The sequence below is a fragment of the Lycium ferocissimum genome, chromosome 10, assembly GCF_029784015.1.
Source record: "Lycium ferocissimum isolate CSIRO_LF1 chromosome 10, AGI_CSIRO_Lferr_CH_V1, whole genome shotgun sequence".
NCBI classification, from domain to species: Eukaryota; Viridiplantae; Streptophyta; class Magnoliopsida; order Solanales; family Solanaceae; genus Lycium; species Lycium ferocissimum.
The window spans coordinates 33791827-33813932 of NC_081351.1; the positions used below are offsets into that span (position 1 = coordinate 33791827).

General features: G+C 33.4%; 2 protein-coding genes and 1 long non-coding RNA gene across 4 annotated transcripts; 2 read left to right on the forward strand and 1 right to left on the reverse strand.

Annotated features, from left to right (window-relative positions):
* Positions 1–383: 383 nt before the first annotated feature.
* On the forward strand, positions 384–1442 carry LOC132034827 (G-type lectin S-receptor-like serine/threonine-protein kinase At4g27290). The gene has a single exon (XM_059425177.1). The coding sequence runs from the start codon at positions 753–755 to the stop codon at positions 1440–1442; it is 690 nt and encodes a 229-aa protein (XP_059281160.1). The 5' UTR covers positions 384–752.
* A 738-nt stretch (positions 1443–2180) lies between these two features.
* Positions 2181–6170, forward strand: LOC132033525 (uncharacterized). 2 transcript variants are annotated; one of them, XR_009408755.1, is made up of 5 exons: positions 2181–2922; positions 3056–3266; positions 3382–4758; positions 4843–5000; positions 5088–6170. It is a non-coding gene; the product is annotated as an uncharacterized LOC132033525 (long non-coding RNA). The 2 variants fall into 2 exon arrangements; XR_009408754.1 differs by having other exon boundaries at positions 3056–4758.
* A 6486-nt stretch (positions 6171–12656) lies between these two features.
* On the reverse strand, positions 12657–15073 carry LOC132033526 (transcription factor RAX3-like). The gene is made up of 3 exons (XM_059423522.1): positions 14664–15073; positions 14036–14165; positions 12657–13567 (listed from the first exon to the last, which is right to left on the reverse strand). The coding sequence occupies exons 1-3, from the start codon at positions 14797–14799 to the stop codon at positions 12865–12867; spliced, it is 969 nt and encodes a 322-aa protein (XP_059279505.1). The 5' UTR covers positions 14800–15073; the 3' UTR covers positions 12657–12864.
* Positions 15074–22106: the final 7033 nt, after the last annotated feature.

Sequence of the window (22106 nt, forward strand, 5' to 3'; positions counted from 1 at the left end):
GGACAGGGAGTAAGTTTATTCAGATTGCTGATGTGTTATGCAACGGAAAAAGATGAGACAATTTATCTAAACATTATATTTACAAAAATAATACAATACAAAAAATAATACAGTACAATATAATACGACACATTATGAAATGGTAGGTAACAACCCTCCAAACAAACTGCAAAATTCAGGTCTCGGTGGCTGGTCCTAGCCTTCTGATACTTTCTAATTCAGGCAAGGAATGTCATACTCTAATTAATATCATATCATAATTATGAAATTTCCTTGTTGGTTCACCAAAATGGTCACGTTGTGAACACGAAGAAGCGACATAAGACTAGTCAAAAGTAAAACAGCACTAGCATAGTGCCATGGCCCAAAGGCAGTGAGAAATACGATTTTCAGCAAAGTAGTATCCAATTGCAAGACTGCGAAATAGCTTAGTCTACAGTAAATGCAATTGGTTGTGAAGTCTAAATATCAAAGGCAATATAAGGCGGCCAAATTAAAGGCTTAGGCATCTAACACATTGATGGAAGCTAGTTTCTTCCTACATTTTCTACTGTCTTTCTACTATTGTATACCCAGGATTTCTACAACAACTGACTTGATCACTACAAATCAATTCATCACAGATGGTGAAACTATTGTTAGGATTTTTCAGCCCCAGCGGTTCCTCAAAATGATATATTGGGATATGGTACAAGCAAATTCTTCCTCATGTGCAAACAGGTGTATGGGTTGCCAACAGAGGAAAATCACTCATGAATACATCTTCTGCTGTTTTGAAGGTTACCAAATCAGGGAAACTTGATCTTTTTAGTGACAAGAATGAAATTATAGGGTCCACTAACACTTCACGATCAGTCCAAAGTCCAGTTGCACTACTTTTAGATTCAAGTAATCATGTTGTGAAAGATGCAAATGATGGAAATCCAGAAAATTTCCTTTGGCAGAGCTTCAATTTTCCAACTGATACGTTCTTGCCTAATCAGAAGCTTGGCGGAAATTTTAAAACTGGTCATGAGGTATATCTTTCAGCTTGGAAGAACGATAACGATCCAACTCCAGGGGAATTTACTTTCCACATTGATCCTACTGGATATCCACAGGCCCTCATCAGACGTGGCACAAGGGTATCATCACGAGCAGGACCATGGAATGATTTACAGTGGAATGGAGCCCCCGCACCACTACAAATACAAAGCAGCATATATACATTTCAATTTGTTTTCAATAAGGAGGAGGTTTACTATAGATATTCTCTGATTAACAATAGTTATATACAACGTTGTACATGGGAGGATCCTCTGGATACTTGTGATACATATAACTTATGTGGTGCCTATGGGAGCTGTTGTTATCAAACCTATGTTCAAAATCAGAAAACAGAAACCAACAACTGGAAACGGAAAAAACCAAACCGGAAAACGCAAAACCAAACCGTAGACTGAAAAATAATGCGAAAAGTAAGAAAATATCCGAGACCACAATTCTTCACCGTGTGTCCTTAAGAAATTTAATCCCCTCATTGTACCTGAGGTTATGGATTACTTCCTCCCAAGGATAAAACGGATATACCTGTCGCAGGAGTGGCGGTACCTCAAACGCCTACGACTTCGACGAACTCAAATTTGGCAACGAAACACACTAAGACTCGATAGTTTTATTTCTGGAAAAAGAATGCAGAATTTGCAATACAGGGAATTTAGTCGAAAAATGAGGCATTGTCTCAGTTTATATAGCCGCGAAACATAGTTTGGTGGCTGTTCGGAAAGGCCTTGCCTTTTTCGAAAAAATACGAACGTTGGGAATGTTGGAATTTATTCAGCGAATTTAATTAATTACCAATTAATATTTTCCCGCGGAAATAAAAAATAATTTCAGAAAATGAAGATTTGAAGTTTAAATAAATTTGGTCCAAAAAGATTATCAATCAATTAGAATCCAAAGCTGAGCCGAGCAAGGATGACGGCGCGAGGGGGGTCCCTCTTCTCAACCCTTTAAGAGCTAGAAGAAGTGCTTTCTAATATAAGCACATAACTTTCCCTTTCTACCACCAATGTGGTACAAAGCTCCTTTTCAAAGGAACTTTGCTCTAAACTTCATTTTCCTTCCATTGTCTTTTTCCCTCCATTTCTCATTCACACCAACTTAGCTAGCTTCAATCATTAACTAGCTTTAACAGCTGTGTCATAGATAGTTCCCCTTTTTGTGGATGTTTGGAAAAGTTTGTACCTAAATATCCACAGCAATGGGAAAAGGGAGATTGGTCAGAAGGGTGTGTTCGGAGGAAACCATATCATTGCAACAAGGAACATGTATTTCTTAAATATTCTAGAATCAAGTTGTCAGATATTAAGCACTCTCAGTACGATAAAACCACGACACTTGAAGGGTGTAGGCAATTAGTATGCTCAAGGAACTGCTCTTGCACAGCTTATTCGAGCCTAGATATAAGCAATGGAGATAAAGGTTGCTTGTTTTGGTTTGGGGAGTTGATTGATATCAGAAAGAGCTCTGGAAGAGGACAAGACATCTATATCAGGATGGATTCTTCAGAGCTAGGTAAGAACTTAAGTTAAAGAAATTTTTAATGATGTGTTTTTAAACTTAGTTTTTGAACATAAGGAGGCCTTATGCAAAAATAGTGGCCTATCTCGATTTGAAGTGGTTGATTGAAAAATGGTTTTATTATCTGAGGCAGGTTCAAATAAAAAGAAGGCAAAGATACTCGCGGTGAGTTTCTCATTGTTGATGGCAATGACTCTACTAGGCCTGATTCTGTTGTTGTACATAAGGAAGAAAAAGAAACTAAAACTCTAAGAAGATTTTGAGCTTCCACTGATCCAATTGTCAACAATAACAAGTACCGCAAATAACTTTTCGGTTAACAACAAGATTGGAGATGGTGGATTTGGACCTGTTTACAAGGTATACACTGCAAATTTGTAGGAATATAAACCAGTTTATGCTCAAGATTAGTGTGTTAGAAATGATTTTCATTCTGCAATATTCACGTCTTTGTAAAGTTTATTTTCTTCGAATATACTTTTGCCATTTCTAGGGAATGCTGGAAGAGGGACAAGAAATTGCCGTGAAGAGTCTGTCAAGGACTTCCATGCAAGGACTTGATGAATTCAAGAATGATGTTATCTATATTGCCAAGCTTCAGCATAGAAATCTTGTGAGACTTCTAGGTTGCTTCATTCAAGGGGAAGAAAAGATGTTATATCTATGAATACATGCCTACCAAAAGCCTGGATTCCTACTCATAAGTGGGTATTTTACCAACTTATTTCTTCTTTAATCTTAGATTGTTTCTATGTTTTGATTGAGAAAATAGTGCATTTAATGTCATTTACTTCCATTTTATATGTTTATATGATTTAGAAGAGCGTCGGAAGAAACCAAGTGAAAATAAAGTCAAAAAGAGGCCAAACTGGACTGTCCAGTGCAAAAAGGAGACAGTTTTGCAAATCTGAAAACTTGGGGCTTATTTTGTTATTTTTGGACTTGGAAAAAGTTGGGAACTACAAAAGCAAGACATGGGGCAAACATTTATCATCTTTGGCCATATTTGCAAGCTTGGAGAGCTAGGGTTTTTGCATCCACACGTGGGGATTGAAGATTTGAAGATCTTGATAAGAAATTTCTTAATCCTTTACTCATTTCTTTAATTCCTTGCTTTGTATTGACTATTTAAGTGTGTAGTTTTTCATTTCAATGCTTGAAACCTGTTTATGAAAATATACATTATTAAAGTTTGGATTGAAGCTCTTGTTATGCTTATGTATTGAATGATTTTTATTTCTAATGAAGTGAGTTAATGTGATTTTAAATAATCTTGTTCTTTCATATTTCTTAAGGGATTAGGTAACCCTAGGACCCGCCCATCTACTTCGATTTGAGCTCGAGAGAGGAAGATTGAGGTTGGAAAAGATTAGTTAACAAGAATTTGGGGCTTTAAAACCCATCTAATAACTTGAGCTAGATAGGAAAGTTACTTGAGATTATATTGATTGTGCTTAATATCACACTCTAAGGCTTGAGAAAGCTTAGAGTGAAATTCATTGATTTGGTCGAGAGACTTTTGATGAGATTTTAGAGATCATTGTCTAATTAGCGTAAACTCACTCATAGTTGTAAAATCGTGAAATACATTGGATCGTTACTTGAGCGTAATTTCCCTTGTATCCATACTTGTGGCCACTGATCATTTTACCCGTTTTCTAGTTAGTTTTATCTTTGTTAGTTGTTAAAACAAAAATCAAATATTGAAAAAGTATTTTGCTTAGCGTAGTTGGTAATAATTCCTTACTTGTTTAAATCGCCTAGTATATTGCTCCCTGTAGGATCGACCCCGACTCATAGTTAAATTATATTGCATACGACTGTGTATGCTTTCTCTTTGTGGAGTGGATTTGGACGTTATCACCTACATATTTGGTTTGAATTTCTAACCTACTACACAAGCTAAAATGAGTAATACTTTGATCTATTAGTCAAAACATGAATTTAGATCAAGGCAAACCATGTTTTGAAAAATTGCTAACAAGAAAGCTTTTTTTTAAGATCAAACAAAGAAAAAGTTACTAGATTGGCCAAAGTGCTTTGACATCATAAACGGAATTGCTTGCGGCTTATTGTATCTCCATCAAGATTCTAGACTAAGGATTATCCATAGAGACCTTAAAGCAAGCAATGTTTTGCAAGATGTGTCGCAAGAAATGAGATGGGAGCAAAAACACGCCATGTGGTTGGGACACAGTAAGAACCTCTAATATCATACCAAGTACTCTCATATGACATCTGCTACTTTAATTCTCATGGTATTGTTGTTTTTTGGTATAGTGGCTACATGTCCCCTGAATATGCAGTACATGGGATTTTCTCAAGAAATCAGATATGTCTAGCTTTGGTGTATTAGTGTTAGAGATTGCGAGTTGCAAGAGAAGAGGGGATTTGTCCATCAAGATCACAACCTTAACCTTCTCGGTCATGTTAGCACTGTATAACCTATATTACATACACAACTCATTCTTTTCTTTAGAATTTGTCATGATTCATAAGATTTAAACTCATGACTGGCATGGAAGCTTTACAAAGAAGATAGGTCCTTGGAACTAACTAATGAGCAACTAGCTGAATCTTGCCATATTTCTCAAGTTTTGAGGTCAACCGAAGTGGGTCTATTATCTCTGCAACAATGCCAGACGATAGGCCAAACATGTCGTTTGTGGTTCAGATGTTGACTAGTGAGAGTCTATTGCCAGAAGCTAAAGAACCAGGCTTTTTCGCAGAAAGAATGGTACTTGATGCAGAAAGCTCAAGATTGCAGACAGGAAGTTCAAACAATGAAGTAACAATCACATCGTTAGATCCTCGTAGAGTACTGTGAACGAGATAACCGTTAAACATGTAGCTAGAAAATGGTACAAAATTGTTACCTTAATTTAAACAGCTATTTACCTAAACATGATTTGCTTCTGCATTTGTTAATGAGATATATATATAACTGAATTTTGATAAGTATCTTAGAAAGAAATGTAACTAGCTTCGGGTAAGCAAAATGTCCAAATTAGCCCCAAGAATTATGTAAAATTGTTTAACTACATATGCCTTCCGAAAGAGGTAATCCTATTGCTCATACGGGACTTCATTTTCCAATAGAACGGACAGAATCCTCGTTAGCATTCACCATTATCCATGTTAGCGGACACAGAGGAAAAGAAAGACCACATTTCTTTCGTCCCTGACCATCAAATTGAACTGGAAAAACCGAACCAAAAAAAAAAATATTGTACCAAACCATTGGTTCAGTTTACTAATGTAAAAAAATGAAAACCGAAAACCCAACGGAATTGACCAACGATCAGCCATATTCAGCCATGAAAATACTCATCTTCAACCCAAACATACTTGCGTGAAACAAAAATGACATTGGAGCAGAATAACAAGTAAAGGGAAAATTGCATTACCTGTTCATAATAGCAAAAAGAATCGTCGAATATCTGCACGGCAGACTCCTTCAACTTGTCGTTGAGATCAAAGGTGCACATTTGGGCTTCCCATTCATTTTTTTGTGCGGATTTTCCTTCAAACACACTGGTGTTAATTTTTGGCCCTCAAATTGGTGGTCTTAAATTTTTGGCCTTCGTCTAATAATCCGAGGTTCTGGGTTCGAACCCCAGCTCAGTAAAAAAAAAAAAAAAAAAAAAAAACTTCATAAGGCAAAGGTTTGGATTCGCAACAAAACTCTGCCTGAGGTAAAGTTTTGGATTCAAAATTCTTCCTAAGGCCTAACTTTGGCCCGAATAGGCTAACTTTGCTACGAAATTCTGCCTTGCAAATTATTTTTTTTTATTGAGCCTGGGTTCGAACCCCAAACCTCATTGTATCAGGCAAAGGACAGAAATTAAAGACCACTAATTTGAGGGACAAAAATTAAAAATCAATGCCTTTGAAGAGTAATCGTGCAAATGACCCTCACCCGTTTAAGGGAAAAGGACATACAATGGCCAACAGGCCAAAGTAATCCCGCATTTGGGCCTAATACCGTGAGCTGGCCGACCGGCCTAGCAGCCCAAACGCCTTTGAAAAAAAAAAAAGACTTTCTGTGGTGACTTTGTCGCCACTAAAAGTCCGCTGCAAAAAAAAAAAAGGACTATTTGTGGCGACTTTAGTCGCCACTAAATATTAAGTGGCAATTCAAAAAGTCTCCACTGAAGGTTAAAATTCATATTGAGCCTTCAACAAATGTTTCAAAACATGTATAATATGTGTATACTTATACAGTGATTGAACTTTCAAAAAATATTCCAAAACATTTATAATATGTGTATATTTATACGTTGATTGAGCCTTCAAGAAATATCTCAAAACACTTTTGTGGCGACTTTAAAAGTCGCCACTAAAGACTCACTGCAAACTTCCATTTATTTTTCTATCTTCTACCAGGGATTAAAAGAGAAGAACTAAATAAATAAACTAAAGTAACCATCATCGTAAACTTAACAAACTAAAATATATCAACTACAAACTATAAAATTAGTAAGTATACATTAATTATACATTTGTTAAACATAAATTATATGCTAATTATATATTTATTATACATAAATTATACGTTAATTATACATTTATTATACATATATTATACAATAATGATATAGTTTCTATACGTATAATACATTTTCTATACATATACAGTAGTGATACATATTCTATACAACAATGATACGGTTTCTATACGTATATGTATGATATAGTTTTTTTATGTATGACACACTTTTTATGAGCCTGTTTGGATGGGCTTAAAATAAGCAGCTTATAAGCTGGAAATAGCTTATAAGCCAAAAAAAATAAGTTGGGGTAGGCTAACTTATTTTTTTTAGCTTATAAGCTGCTTTAGATAAGTTAAGCCAAACGGGCCCAATTATTTTTTTGGGCTTATTTTATGCACAAAATGACTTTAAGCTAGCCAGCCAAACACTCAAAAAAGCTGAAAACAGCTTATAAGCAACTTATAAGCCAATCCAAACGGGCTCTATACAAGAATGATATAGTTTATATACATATGCTGGAATTATATATACACTTTCTATACAAGAATGCTGGAATCATATATACACTTTCTATATAAGAATGATACAGTTTATGTACAATTTATATACAAGAATGATACAGTTTATATACACTTTCTATACAAGAATTATACAGTTTATATATTGTATATGTATGATACATTGTCTAGACATATGATACACTTTCTATACAAGAATAATACAGTTTATACATAAATTATACAATAATGATACATTTTCTATACTTATGTATGGAATGTGTATAATATGTGAATCATTAGTGTATAATCAATGTATAACTAATTTATAATATATGTATGATTAGAGAGTATACGTTGATGATGCATTTATTAGACACAAATTACACAACAATGATACAAACCTATGATACATTTTTTGTAGATATACATTTTCGATACATACGTGAATCATTAGTGTATAATCAATGTATATTGTACATACTAATGCATAATATATGTATGATTAGTGAGTATACGTTGATGATACATATTATGTATGGAATATGTATAATATGTGAATCATTAGAGTATAATGAATGTGTAATGTACATACTAATGCATAATATATGTATGATTAGTGAGTATACGTTGATGATACATTTATTATACACAAATTACACAACAATTATAAAAACCTATGATACATTTTCTAGACATATACGGTAGGGATACATATTCTATTCAACAATGATATATTTTTCATATGTATGATACATTTTCTATACATAGTTGATCTTTAGTGGCTTTTATCAAAAAAAAAAAAAAAGATCTTTAGTGGCGACTAAAGCCGCCACAAATAGTCCTTTTTTTTTAGTGCAGACTTTTAGTGGCGACCATGGTCGCCACAAAAGGTCACAGTGGCTACACTTTGGGTTTGGAGAAATATGGGCCATCCGGTGGGAATAGTTTGGGCCGGATGGTCCTTTATGTCCTTTTCCCCCCGTTTAATGCCACAAGCCCACAGTGACAGTGCACGGCAATCCATCCCGGTCCATATGAGGTAAGCTCATTTTGGGCCATTAAACTAGTCAATCGGGTCATTCGCACAAATGTCCCCCTATTTCGGGGTAGTCTTTAATTTTTCCCTCAAATCTGTGGTCTTTAATTTTGTCCTTCATCATTTTTTGCGCGGAGTAAGTTTACTTATATCTCGCGTGGCATAATTTTATATTTTCACATCATAATATCTCACAAGTTATGCCGGACTGGACAAAACTTTCGAAACTCTACATAAAAATGACCAAAAACACATCAAACTCTACAAAAATAGACACGTTATTCAACTCGAAAAGGATAAAGAACATATGTCCCAAAAAGCATAACTCCAATTTCTGAACATTACAACAAATTCTGAAAATCCTACACAGCTTATTATAAGCGAAACAAAAGTTCAATTTCCGAAAATAAATGTTACAGAACTTATGGCGAGCGAAGCATGTCTGAAGATTTTCAGTAAATGAGCAACAGGATCAAAAATTAAAACCACATATAAGTGACAAAAATTAAAGATCAGTGCGTTTGAAGGAAACCCATGCAAAAACTTCTAGTCAATCGGTATGAATAAATAAGAAGGTGAGACTTGAGAGTGAAAATGTAAACTTTTTGAATAAAGTAAAACTTTTTTCCCTCGAAATAAAAGAAGTGTACAAATTTCGTTTTTGTATAGAACAAATAGATTTTTCGGTTCTAAGTTTTATTGTCATCCGTTATAAAAGAAAAGATCACGTAAAGGCAGCAAGTGGAGGGTGTATGGAACATGTCGGGTGTATGGAACATGACTAAGTACTTAAAAATAGACTGAATACATTGAAAATCTTTTAAATTTGATAGTAAATTACATTTAAATACTTGAATTATGATATGTTACAATTAAGCACATAAACATCTGATGAAGTCTTCCTATTAGATATTTTCAACTTAAATTTTGATATTTTTGTGTGTAGTCTGAAGTGTCTTTTATGTAGATAAGTTAACGATATAAAATATGTCACTTACTCTAATTATACATATCAACCTCAATTTGGAATAGGTTTGAGGATTTCTAGATTACTAAGACTAATGTTTATATTTAAAGGAGATGACATATTTTAAATGATTAATTTATCAACGTAACTGGTGCTTGAGAACATGCATGTGCGAAAGTTTTTTTCAAAATTTGAGTCAAAATTGTCTAATAAAAACACTTTATCATATGCTCAGGTGCTCGATCAAAATAAGTCGTAGTTCGAGTATCTAAATAAAATTTACTAGCAAAACCAATGAGTTGTCAAATGTAGTCAACTTTAAGAATATATTTTTTCTAATAGTTTAATATTTTAAATAAGATGATCATATCATAATTATTTATTTCCTTATAGATACAAAAAACGCATGCTTTTTCAACAAATTGTTAAAATAGAATAACAGCCTTTTTTTTCAGGTCATTGGATAGGACAAATCTCAAGGAGTTTCTTATCTTAGTGAGTGTCACCATCTTTTGATAAACAATCCATTTCAATATTTGGTACCACATGTTATTGTGAGCTTAATATATATTTTAGTCAAAAGTGGTGATTAGAGTCGTCGTTAGGCTGTTGTCATGTCAAAGGAAAGACCTTAATCACGGATATCTTTGCTAATTATTATCGTCATCAAGTACTGTTGACAGATTGTGCTTTCAGTCTGAATTCGTTTTTATTTTTTTTAATTTATATAATTAAAGGGGGGGAATTTTGGTTGTTTGTTTGAGGCTTTTTCTGTGTAGCTCGTTCTTACTAAGGATATTCTCTTCTGACTTTACAGAAGCTTAGGCGCTTAAGCTTTTAATTTAAAATAAAAAAGTTAATGCAATGCTACTTTGTGCCATTTAAAATGTGGAATTCTTTATATTTATTTATTGGCTTTCTTGGCTTCATATTATTAGCTTATAATCTATTACCTTATCATTTACCTACCAATTTAAAAGGAGCTTTCTCTCTTAATTTCTTCTTCTCTCAAAATCTTGGTGAGGTGATTCTGCTCTGACAATTTTGTTTTTCTAAAAAATTAGCTCTGCCTTAGCTAAGATGAAAAATATTTACTAATTAAAAGAAAGGATACTATTTGATTTCTTCTGATTCTCTCTTTTCCTCTTCTTTTCAAGGGGAGGAAAAAGGACAGCTGGTTATGTTAGATAAGAACCCATTTGGATATTCCCCTTTAACTTTAATTTGGCTGTAATGAGATAATTTCATAATTTTAATATGTTTATCTGGTCAAGTAATTATGTGTAATTGAAGGAGACCAATTACCGTACTCTCGAATTACATGTATAAAGCGACTGCAACGTTTATATAAGCTTGTGGCTAAAAGAAACACCTAATTCCGTTTAGATTTTATGTCAAAGTAGTTTTAACAAACTACGACCTTAGTTTACCAAACAAAAGTGTTAAGAGTAACAAAAGTCATGATCTAAAAGATTAAATATCAAAGTCAAAAGTATAGCAACTGTCATCAACTTCTTTTCGTGTTTGTCAGTCGAAGGATACATATTATTACTTCTCAAAACTTCCTTTCATGTTCTGAAAAAATTCGAAGTGACGTTATTATTGTGAAACCGAAAACCTATGGCTATTTGATCTTATCTACTACACAATTGCAGATAATTGAAGCACAATTAGAGAACTTGAAAATCACCCACACCTTTAGAGAACAACAAGCATTTGTATATAGAACTTCTCTTAGAATAATAACTAGTTTCCATATATAATATCTCTCTATTTCAAGTTTTCAACCACGCACAAAAAAGAGAGAAAACCTATGTGATCCATATCCCACGATGAGCTAATTCTATTGATAAAAATTATTAAGCAACGTATCTAGATCTACAGCATGTTACGTACGTTGTACCTAATTAGCAATGTCGAGTATATTATATTGTGGCTACTTTTGTTATAGGTCTTCTGATGATCTAGTATTTGGTATTAAGATATCGCATGAATGTGAACTTTTCCTTTCCCCAAATCTTCGATGATGAATACAGTAACATGCAATTTCTTTTACTGACAAGAGAATTTTTTTTAAAACCAATAAGAAAATTGTTTTTTTTAACTAATAACAAACCATATCAACCTTTTCTTACTATAAATAAATGGAAAACGTTCTAAACACTTTCTATAAGAAACAAAATGCTAAAACAACAATCAAGATTTTTCTAACCTTAATTATCCCAATGGCAACGTTAAACTATTTTAGATTTAGGCTCATTCCACTAATTATGAAATTGATATGGCGAGATTTACTTTCCACCATGGACGATGATACAATTAATCCCATTTTAGACGACGTGAAGATTGTATTAGATTTATTAATAATGCACAGTATCTTGCACGTACGCTAAAAACCAGCAAGTTATGGCCAAAGAGACCAGAACATATTATAAAATACGTGACTGATAATATCCTCTGAGCATTCAGAAATAATGTGATTAAATTAATATATATTTTTCTGATGGCTAATAGAAAATCTGTATGTATAACTATGCAGAACCATTTAGAAGGAACAACAAATTCAAGAAAGAAATCACTGAATTAATGGGGAAAAAAACTGTAGAAGTATCATTAATATTAGTGCATTCAAACTCAAAATTCTAGATCTTGAACCTAGCTCGACCTCAACAGTTAGTTCATGAGGTAAGTATTGATCAGATCAAAAAAGGAGATCAACTCCACATCCACAACCGATATAGAACAATTTAACATTACCCCACGCCCAAACCTGCCAACTTGAGTGTGGAGAACGCATAATATGCATGGGTACCCAATATCGGGTAAGTCAATAATTGGAACCTGACTCTATTACCATGTAAAAAAAATTAACTTTAGGCATAATTGATCAACCCAGAAAGCTAGCTAGCGATCATGGAATGAGTATTAAGTATATTCATATTTGGAGATTATTTATATTCCACATCTACAACTGATAGGGGACACTTAACACCATACCTAGCTCCGATCAATAGACTTCAACGTAAAGATAGTACTCCCATTAACATTTGTCCATGCGATCACTAACTATTATTAGTCCTCAATAACAAAATCAGAGATATTCAGAAGATATATATACCGTAACAAACAAATTTATTAGGGTTCGCCAACTTACATAAATCATCTGGTCGGCCCTCTCCCTTCACAACAAAAATTTACAATATGTGCAACCTGGTGCACAAAGCATCTCGCGTTAGCAGGGTCCGAGGAATGGCCGCACAAAAATACTATTGTACAATATAATATCAAATAAAATGTACAAAAATACTATTGTGCCAAGGGATATCTCAGCTCATCAAGTGCACCCTCTTGGATTATAACACCTTGTTGAAGATCGACAATAGGAGGAGGAGGAAGTACAAAAGGATTCATCGCTTCCCAGTCCAAGTTTCCTCCAGAAGTAGACGCAGATTTATCAATAAACATATCCTCATACAAAAATTCAAGACCATCTAATTTTCGTGGATTATTAATCATACACTCAAGCTCAGCTGGAAAACTGCTTTGTGCTGGAAGAAGTGTGGTTAAATCTGCCCCATCCATGTTGTATTGAGTATTTAGGACATCTATTGGAGTGGAAGAGATCAAATTGATTGGAATATTCGGATATATCGGATGCATCGATGAATTATCGATTGGGTATTGGGAATTTGGCACATTTGTCAATTGGTCATCTTGTGAAAATTTACCGCCAAGCTTGATTAATAGCTTTCTGATGGATGTATGGTCATTAAAGAATCTTGGTTCATTGTTTGAGAATTGTATTGGTTGCTGCATAATGGGAAGCTCAGGCCAACAAGGGTTTTGATTATTGTTATTGGAAACAGGCATGGAGTTGATATCTTTTCCTTTTCTTGAACCTTGCTTTTGGCGTTGTTTTCCAAATAGCTTCTTCTTCAGCTTAGTGTTCCAGTAGTTCTTTATATCATTATCAGTTCTTCCAGGGAGCTGTGCTGCAATTATTGACCACCTGATATATATTCTCATAAAATTCAGTAACAAAGCTACGTACATGTAAGAAAGGGGCACAAAACCGTTCAATATAATTGAGTTTCGTTCATATATAGGTAGAAAATTATACTATGCAAATAGAGTAAAATCAAATATGTTCGTAAATAGGTTAAAAAATAAATTGCCTCTACTTGACATACCGGAAACTGTTAGTCATGTAATGTCAAAAATGGTTAAACTGCTTAAGGTCACAAGTTCAAAGCTATTAGTCTAGTATGACATCCTGGTATTTTCTAAATTTTCTTGTTATAAGAAATATTCCTGGCTCCAATACTACTTAGATTCCAGTACTCCTATTAATTAACAACCAGCTAATCTTGCTAGTAGAAGGGAGTGTTGATTAATGATAGAACCAACAACAATAAGGAGAGAGTGAGAACAAAAGAAAATGATTTGAAGAAATTAATTACTAAGGGCTTTTAATTACCTGCTTCCAATACTTATGTAGAGGCTGCAAATGATCCTATCTTCTTCTTCTGAGAATCCTCCATGCTTGATGTTTGGCCGCAAGTAATTTAACCATCTAAGCCTACAACTCTTTCCACATCTCTTAAGGCCTAAAATTTTCGAAAGCAACTGTGAATACACTAATAATCATGGGATACTTAAAGATGTATACACAGCAATAAACTTGTCTTCGTATGACCTACATGTCACAGGTTCGAGCCGTGGAAGCAAGGGCGGAGCTAGACCTTCAGGTGTGGGTTCGGCCGGACTCACTAGCTTTTATCCGAATCATATATTTGTATTAAATTTTTTCTTAAATATGTACAAATTATTAATTAAGAACCCAGTAACTTTAAGAAATTAGAACCTCGAACCCACAACTTCGAATCTTGACTCCGCCTCTACGTGGAAGCGTACCACTAATGCTTGCATTAGGATAAATTATCTACATCACACCCCTTGGGTGCATGCGGTCCTTCCCTTGACCCTGCTAACGGGGGATCGGATGCTTTGTGCACCGAGCTCAAGATATGCACTAAATTAATTCACATCAAGAAACTAGAGAAGGGAATCAAGAATAGAAGAGATTAATTTGGGATTTGTCATACCAATTTTTTGAGGCAATGCAATCCAGTTTCCACCAGTCCCATTCTGATCAATATATGACTTCAACTTAGCATCTTCTTCAGGTGACCATGGCCCTCTCTTGACATTGTTTTTGTCACAGCAAGGAGCTCTCCCCATTTCTTGATTTTCAGCTTTCACTAACAAGCTAAGTTGGTCTTAATTAAGCTAATTATATTCCTCTTCTTCTTCTTCTTCTATCCCTTTGTTGAGTGTAGTTTACTTTGGTGTGTGTAGAGAGAGAGAGAAGAAAGGGGAATAATAATAGCGATTATTAATTATTACAAATGAGAGAGGATAAACATGTTTTAAGGGGCAGTCAGGAAAGTAGGAGGATGGCTAGAAGATGAATGTCTCAAGAGAAAACAAGGGTTTTTTTCTTCTTGTCTTGCTCTTAGCCGAATCATCATTAAATATACACTAGACTATTTTTTATTGATTTTTGGAGGTTTATGTCTTGTACCTAAAAAAAAAAGGTGGAAGTGTATGTCCAATGAATTATAAATCTTATTACGTACCGGCCATTTGAAAATCATTGACACATATTGTTACAAGTCTCCGCGAATGCAAATAATAGGCGAGCTAGAGTATACCTTTGCCAACCTTCATAACTTATCAAGGCAAAATACAAGTCATTAATTTCTTTTATTTTTATTAAATTTACCTTAATTATCAAGTTATTCAGCATGAATTATTTATTTATATGTGTTAAAGTGTGTGTTCATCTTATCTAAACGTGAGAGAGCACACTTTCATTTTGTTAATTATATATTTCAACACGTCCCTCTCGGCTACGTGTGGGCTTGATTATATGAAAATCTTATATTTGGTTTAATTTTTATACGTGGTTCAGTATTTCTTGACTTTCCCATTTTGGTCTGTATCACCTCCAGTAGTGTTTAATTATCTATAGAAGGAGTCACACAACAAATACAAATTCTGTATAAAGAATTTACTCTACACCTAATTTGACGTTTTCCTTTTTCATTTTGTTTCTTAAATTTCATCAAGCAGAAAAGAATCTCGAAGTAATTAGGACGCAATCATTGAGTAATCATGAAATTACAACTTCACTAGCTAGGGCTATAAGCACGAAGTAAAATTGAAATCCGATTATGAAACACTAAAAGCCATCCAAAAGTTCGAGAAGCAAAGTACGTCAAGGCACTGAAAGATGGTAAAATATATAGTACATGAACACAAGGAAATTTTTCCGTTTGGTAGGTGACCAAATGACCACCAAAATTAGAAATGTGATCACAATTGATTGCACATTGAGTAATAGACCAGCAAAAGTATCGGCTGCTTCCAATGGCGAAGCCATCTTTGTTCAAGGAGTGTCAATTGACACTTCTTAATTCGTTGGAAAATTAAACTCTATAAATAGATATATTATGTGTGAAATTCCTTCTTTGTATGTTTACTTCTTAATATTTTAACTCAACTTAGTAAAAATTCTGAATCCATCAGTGACTATTTCAGCAAAGAATCAGTGCACGCGGCTTACTTGAACGGTTTCCAATTTTGATTAAAACTCTCAAATTTAGCAGTTAAAGTTTAGAGTATCTATTGACAAAGAGAGAGAGGGACAAGTAATAAAACGTCCTAAGGTGCCAAATTTGGCCAAAATTGTTAGACTTTGTATCCTATAATAACCCCTAAAATGGAGGTCTTACTCTATGTTTACATGCGTGTAAAGGCTAGAGGAAAAGTCTCTCCACATTGTGGCAGAGCAATAATTAATAAGGATTAATAAGCAAATGTACTCTTAACAAGAGGTTTTGACCTCCAAAGGATAATTCAATGATCAAGAGACCGCAATTCAAATTATAATTACAAATTAATGTCAGATTATCCGATTGAATAGCAATTCTACTCCATAATATTATGTAAAACAATCACAAGAAGCTTTGAATTTTAGCATGTAATTAGCAAAACAATCAATTATTAAGATCATTGTCATGTCCCTAATTGGACTGATTCGAGAATCTTCCATGGAACAATATGTATTGAAGAAAAACAGGAGAGGGATAAAATGAGGTCCCACCAAAGATGGATACATTTGCAAAGGTGCAGAGAACTTGGCCGTTGGAAATTAGTCCTCACTGTCACTATCATTGGACTTACATACTTGACCTTATTACTCCTGTCATTTATTATTTTCCCTAACAATATCTCTCTTTTTTCCTTAGGTTAGTGTTGCTTTGCACGTGTTACACTACCTTAGGTCAATTTGACTATCTTAATTATGCCCTGTGAAGGCTAATGCTCGACAGATCTTTTGCTCTAATTCCGTTGCTGGCGGCTACACTTTTCTCAATTTTACTTGCTTCACAGATCATTGAAACGACTCTAAAATGCACCGCAATATATGGGTGGCAAAATTGAGGCAAACTAAGGTAAGCTGCATAATTCATGAATTTGGACTAGAGTAATTTTGATAATAATTGCTTTGGGGGTATGGTAGTTAACTTATCAAAAATCAGTAGTTCAATTAGATTGATGGCGATGCCCAATCTTAATCCCTGAATTTGGACTAGAGTATTTTGATAATAATTGATTTGGGGTATGGTAAGTTAACTCATCAAATATCGGTGGTTCAATTAGATTGATGGCGATGCCCAATGTTGACCCATGAAAATTCTTAAATTTTAATCCATGAAATAGTAGTTTTGATATGTACTGCACTTGTGGTCTTGATATCTAACAAATTTTGAATTTGAATCATCATTTTTATTTATGTTATATGCCTCTTATATTAGTGGAGTCATAGGAATATAAGTTTGGAATCGCAAAAATGATGGATTAAGCTGGGCGGATTGGGTTATAACTCGGTATCCATCTTGACTCAATTCATCTTTGCCCAATGTAAACTACGGGAGGATTGAGCAGTGACCCATTTGTTGATTCAGTTAATTTTTGTTCACCCAAATTCAGTCCAACCCATCTGTTTGCCACCTCTAACAATATCATCGAATTACTTTAATTTGAGCTTAAATGGAAGTGACAGTACCAGTGAGGATTCATATAATTAACCTAAATTATTTGGAATTGAGACATCTACTAAGGATTTTGGACGCAATTTGTGCATAGGGACAAGTTCGATGAGAAGAGTATAGAAAGAGTACAGTAAATACTTATTCTCATCAGGTGAATTTCTCCAAACTAATAGATGCATGTCATGTGTCAAAGACATACCCCCTTTTCACTTAATCATGCTTAATTAATACATGTTATTACCTCGTTATCACTTAATCGTGATAAATGGGTGTAATTCGGTGTAAACACCCCGGTAAGTTTTATCAATAATCTATTTTCGTCAAGTCTCACGTAGAAACACATTGATTATGATATACAATACTAATTACAATTAAATTTGGACTATGGACTAGAGAGCCGAACAGTTTAAGTGAGGAGATATATATATATATATATAATGGAAGTGAGATCATCAAAAATATACATTAAAAAGAAGAAGATATAGATGAATCAAGTCGAAGTCAGTTGCAACATACACAAACGTTTTCAACACACTAATATATAGAAGGACAAGAATTACATAAAATAAGGCAGAGATTATAGATGAGACAAGAAGACCATCGGGCTGACTTTTCAATCACAAGTAATTATCAAGTCCTGCTAGTACCCACTTGGACTGTGTATTTGTCTATGATCTGACTTATACTTGAACTTGGGTACAGCTCAAGACAACGAACTTGGGTACAGCTCAAGACAACTCTCCCTCCAGGAAATTTATCATTTGCTATACGTTTTCTATACTGTAATTTATGTGACTACTACTCTTCCCTCATTTCTATTTATATGACGTAGTTTAACCAAATATGGAGTATAAGAAAGGAAATAAGTCTATTGAAATTTGTGGTCCTCATTATCATAACTTTATTTTATGTTGCAATAATACTTTGGAAACTTCTTGTAATATTTGTGCGGTTGTACGTAAAAGCTTGTCTTCAGGATTTTAAAAAAAAAAAATTAATATGAAATTCCAAAAAGTATACCATAAAGGTTAAAGCAAGATTAATAAGAAATATCAGGCGCCAAACTGTGAAGGAAATGATGCAACTGGGGAATTAATTTTACATTATTATACAACTTATGTATTGTGCGACAATAAAACGAAGAAGATAAAAGAAAGAAATGGCCTAGTGAGTGATCAGCTTATGGGAATTAAGTTGCCCCGATTATTAAAAACAAGTTGAATGACCTACTCATGATCAAAATCTTAGGTAGGATTAGATGAATATCGTCAATATGTCATTATTTTTTAACAATTTAGCAGCAGTAGCAGAATTAATGATTAATGCAAACTGCAAACAGAAAAATTAAAAGATGTGATTGGAATCCGATGTTGATGGAGATACATACATTACTGAACTGTTCCATCTCGACATATAATAAAAATTAGACTTGTCCAGTAATATGTATATGCGCAAGCCCATATACCTGTCTATTCTAACGAAACGGTATTACGTGGCTCACACAATTGATATTAGTTGTGTGGGGTTTCGATAATTTTAGGCGCGAACCCACCTTATACTTTTGCCCACAAATTTTGGGTCAACAAATCGCGACAAAAAAAAGTTCTACACAAATGAAGCATAAAATGAAATTTCTCTGTTTTAACCGGGTAAGTTCTTTAATGTATTTTTTCCTAAACATGGACTAATTATAATTAGAAAAAAAAAAATGAGTTACTATAAATTTTGTGTAGTTTATAAATAAGAAAGCATATTTTATTTTGAAGAAATAAATTTATCTATGCTTTTTTTCTCACCAAATTTTAATTACTTTGGAAGTCATACTCCAAATATCTGTGGTTCTTTTGCAGATGAAAGAATTAAAGAACGTGTAATAAACACTTAAAATGATAATAAATGCCAAAAAGAGAAAAAGCTTATAGCAAGAATGTTGTTTGTATGGGCCCAAACCTATCATATGTTAATTGATAATTTGATACCATTAGAGAATTTTTGGCCCAGTGTCAGCTTCACGTGTAATTTGGATCTTTAAACTGTCAAAATGCAAGGCGAAGTTAACCCATTTGTTTTTTTTTTTTTTTTTTTTTTTTGCGCATATTGACCTTCTTTTGGGTGGTCTTTAATTTTTATTCCCAAATCGTTACAATTTAATTGGCCTTCGCCTAAAAAATACCATCAAAAACACCGGTTTGCGTATCGAACCCTCGCTCAATCAAAAAAAAATTCGTGGCAAAGCTTTTGCAAAAGTCTTTTATGCGCATACTTCAAGTATTGCACAAGATAACTAAAAGCCGCATTTTATAAGGCTCTTCTTTTTCTCGCTTCTCCGACGACTTTTAGTTATTTTCACAAGAAAAAAGTTTCTGCCTTCTCCGTCATAGGTTCTATAACTTCGTCGAATAGGCGCCTTGCGAAATTATTATTATTTTTTACTCTGATGTGTTTTGGAACGAGTCCGAAACCAAAATGACCCAAAAAAAAATCTTTTGAACCAAAATACCCCAACAAAAAAAAAGTTTACATAACTACATTTAGCTTACAGGGCATCGCGCTAAAGCACTTAACCGTGATGGAGCGTTTAGTGCTTTAAGCGATTTTTATCGCGCTAAACAATATTTTCTCTCACCTATAGCGCAGGAAAATGCTGCGCTATATCACCAACATAAAATCCCATCAGGTTCCACCACTGGCAAAAAAAAAATTCAAAAACGCCATTGGAGGCGATTTCAAGGTGGTCCCCACATCAAAATACGTCGTTTTCTATTAATTTTCGTCCTGCTAAAGTTTAGACGCTTCAGATATTAAAGTCCGGGGCGAGCCAGATTCTAAGCTTGAATTTTGGAAAAAGCAGACAACTCGATTAACACAACTCTACAAAAAATCTTCGATTAAGATTTTCTACTATGAACTCTTGTTATTAATTTGTTATATACATTATATTGTATGCATGTTTAACAGTTAATCGTCGTTAATTTTTTTTAAAAAAAATCAATTTTTTTTTTGTTTGATCGGACTGGGCAGTGGCTTTTGCCACTGTTCCGGTTTTTTTTTTTTTTAATTCATTATTTGTTAAATGTTCATGAACTGTTAATTTGTTAAATGTTTATGAATTGTTAAATTGGTTATATGTTTATGAGTTGTTAATTTGTAAATTGTTAATTGTTAATGAATTATTATTTTATTAATTGATTATGAATTAATTAGTTGTTAAATATTGGTTATGAATTGAAATAATTTGATTGGTAATGAATTATTATTTTGTTAATACTTTGTTTGGATGATTATGTATTGTTTCATAATGTATCGTATTGTGTTGTACTATATAGAACCAAAATCAATCGTTACATAAAAATAGACCTTTCGTCGTTACATAACGATGGATTTAACGATACGATACAATAAAATTAAAGTAATAATCAAAGCAAACATTATATTTAAACTAACAACACAACATAATACAATAGGTAACAACCATCCAAACAAGTTGTAAATGATTATGAATTGTTAATCTATATTATTTAAAAGCATGAATATATATGTTAAATAAAAAAAGATTATCTAAAAAAAGAATAGTTAAAGTTCTTATTTTCATAAATACATAAGTTAACGATAAAAATGTAAAGTTTGTAGGAAAATATGTGGTCGACGAATATACTCTTTTAGTCTAATTTTATCGTAGTTGTGTTGAGCATATTTGGTCAACTAAAATATATCACATATTCAAAATAGAGTTCTAAACAAATATTACTGCTGAATTTCGATTCCTAAACTAATTAACTTAAAAGTCTTTATCATCACATAATTCAAAACTAATTAACTTAAAAGTCTTTGCCATCACATATGTCCTTACTATCACATATTAAATTTACTACACATTTAATATGACGAAAGTTATGTTAAAAATAATTTTTTTTATTCCAATATTTGGTTGGAGAATGAAAATAATTTTTGGAAAAGACTATCTAATAAAGATTTATACATTCAAAATAAATATTGTATTCAAGATAATAAGTAGATATTTTTGCTCAAGTTGCTTATCAATAGAATATAAATAATATTATAAAAATCGACAAGAAATATTCGTGCAACGCACGTACATAGAGACTACATACCCCCAAAATATAGTAATCTCCTATTATGTTAATTATGCCATTGTTATTTTATTTATTTGTGAAATTGTTTTTCCCATGTTAATTATTCACAAGATATAATACTACATAATTCACATATACAAATTATTAATTAGTTAATAGAATTTATCTTTTATTTCAAGAATAATGACTAATTTAGTTTGTACAGACCGGACTCTTTCATGGATCCGAATGTTCCCCCTGGGCCCAATGATCACCGGGGCCCGATGATCACTCGGGGCCGATGAGTCACCTTGGGCCCGCCGTTCACCCGGGGGCTCGCTGATAGATCGGTATT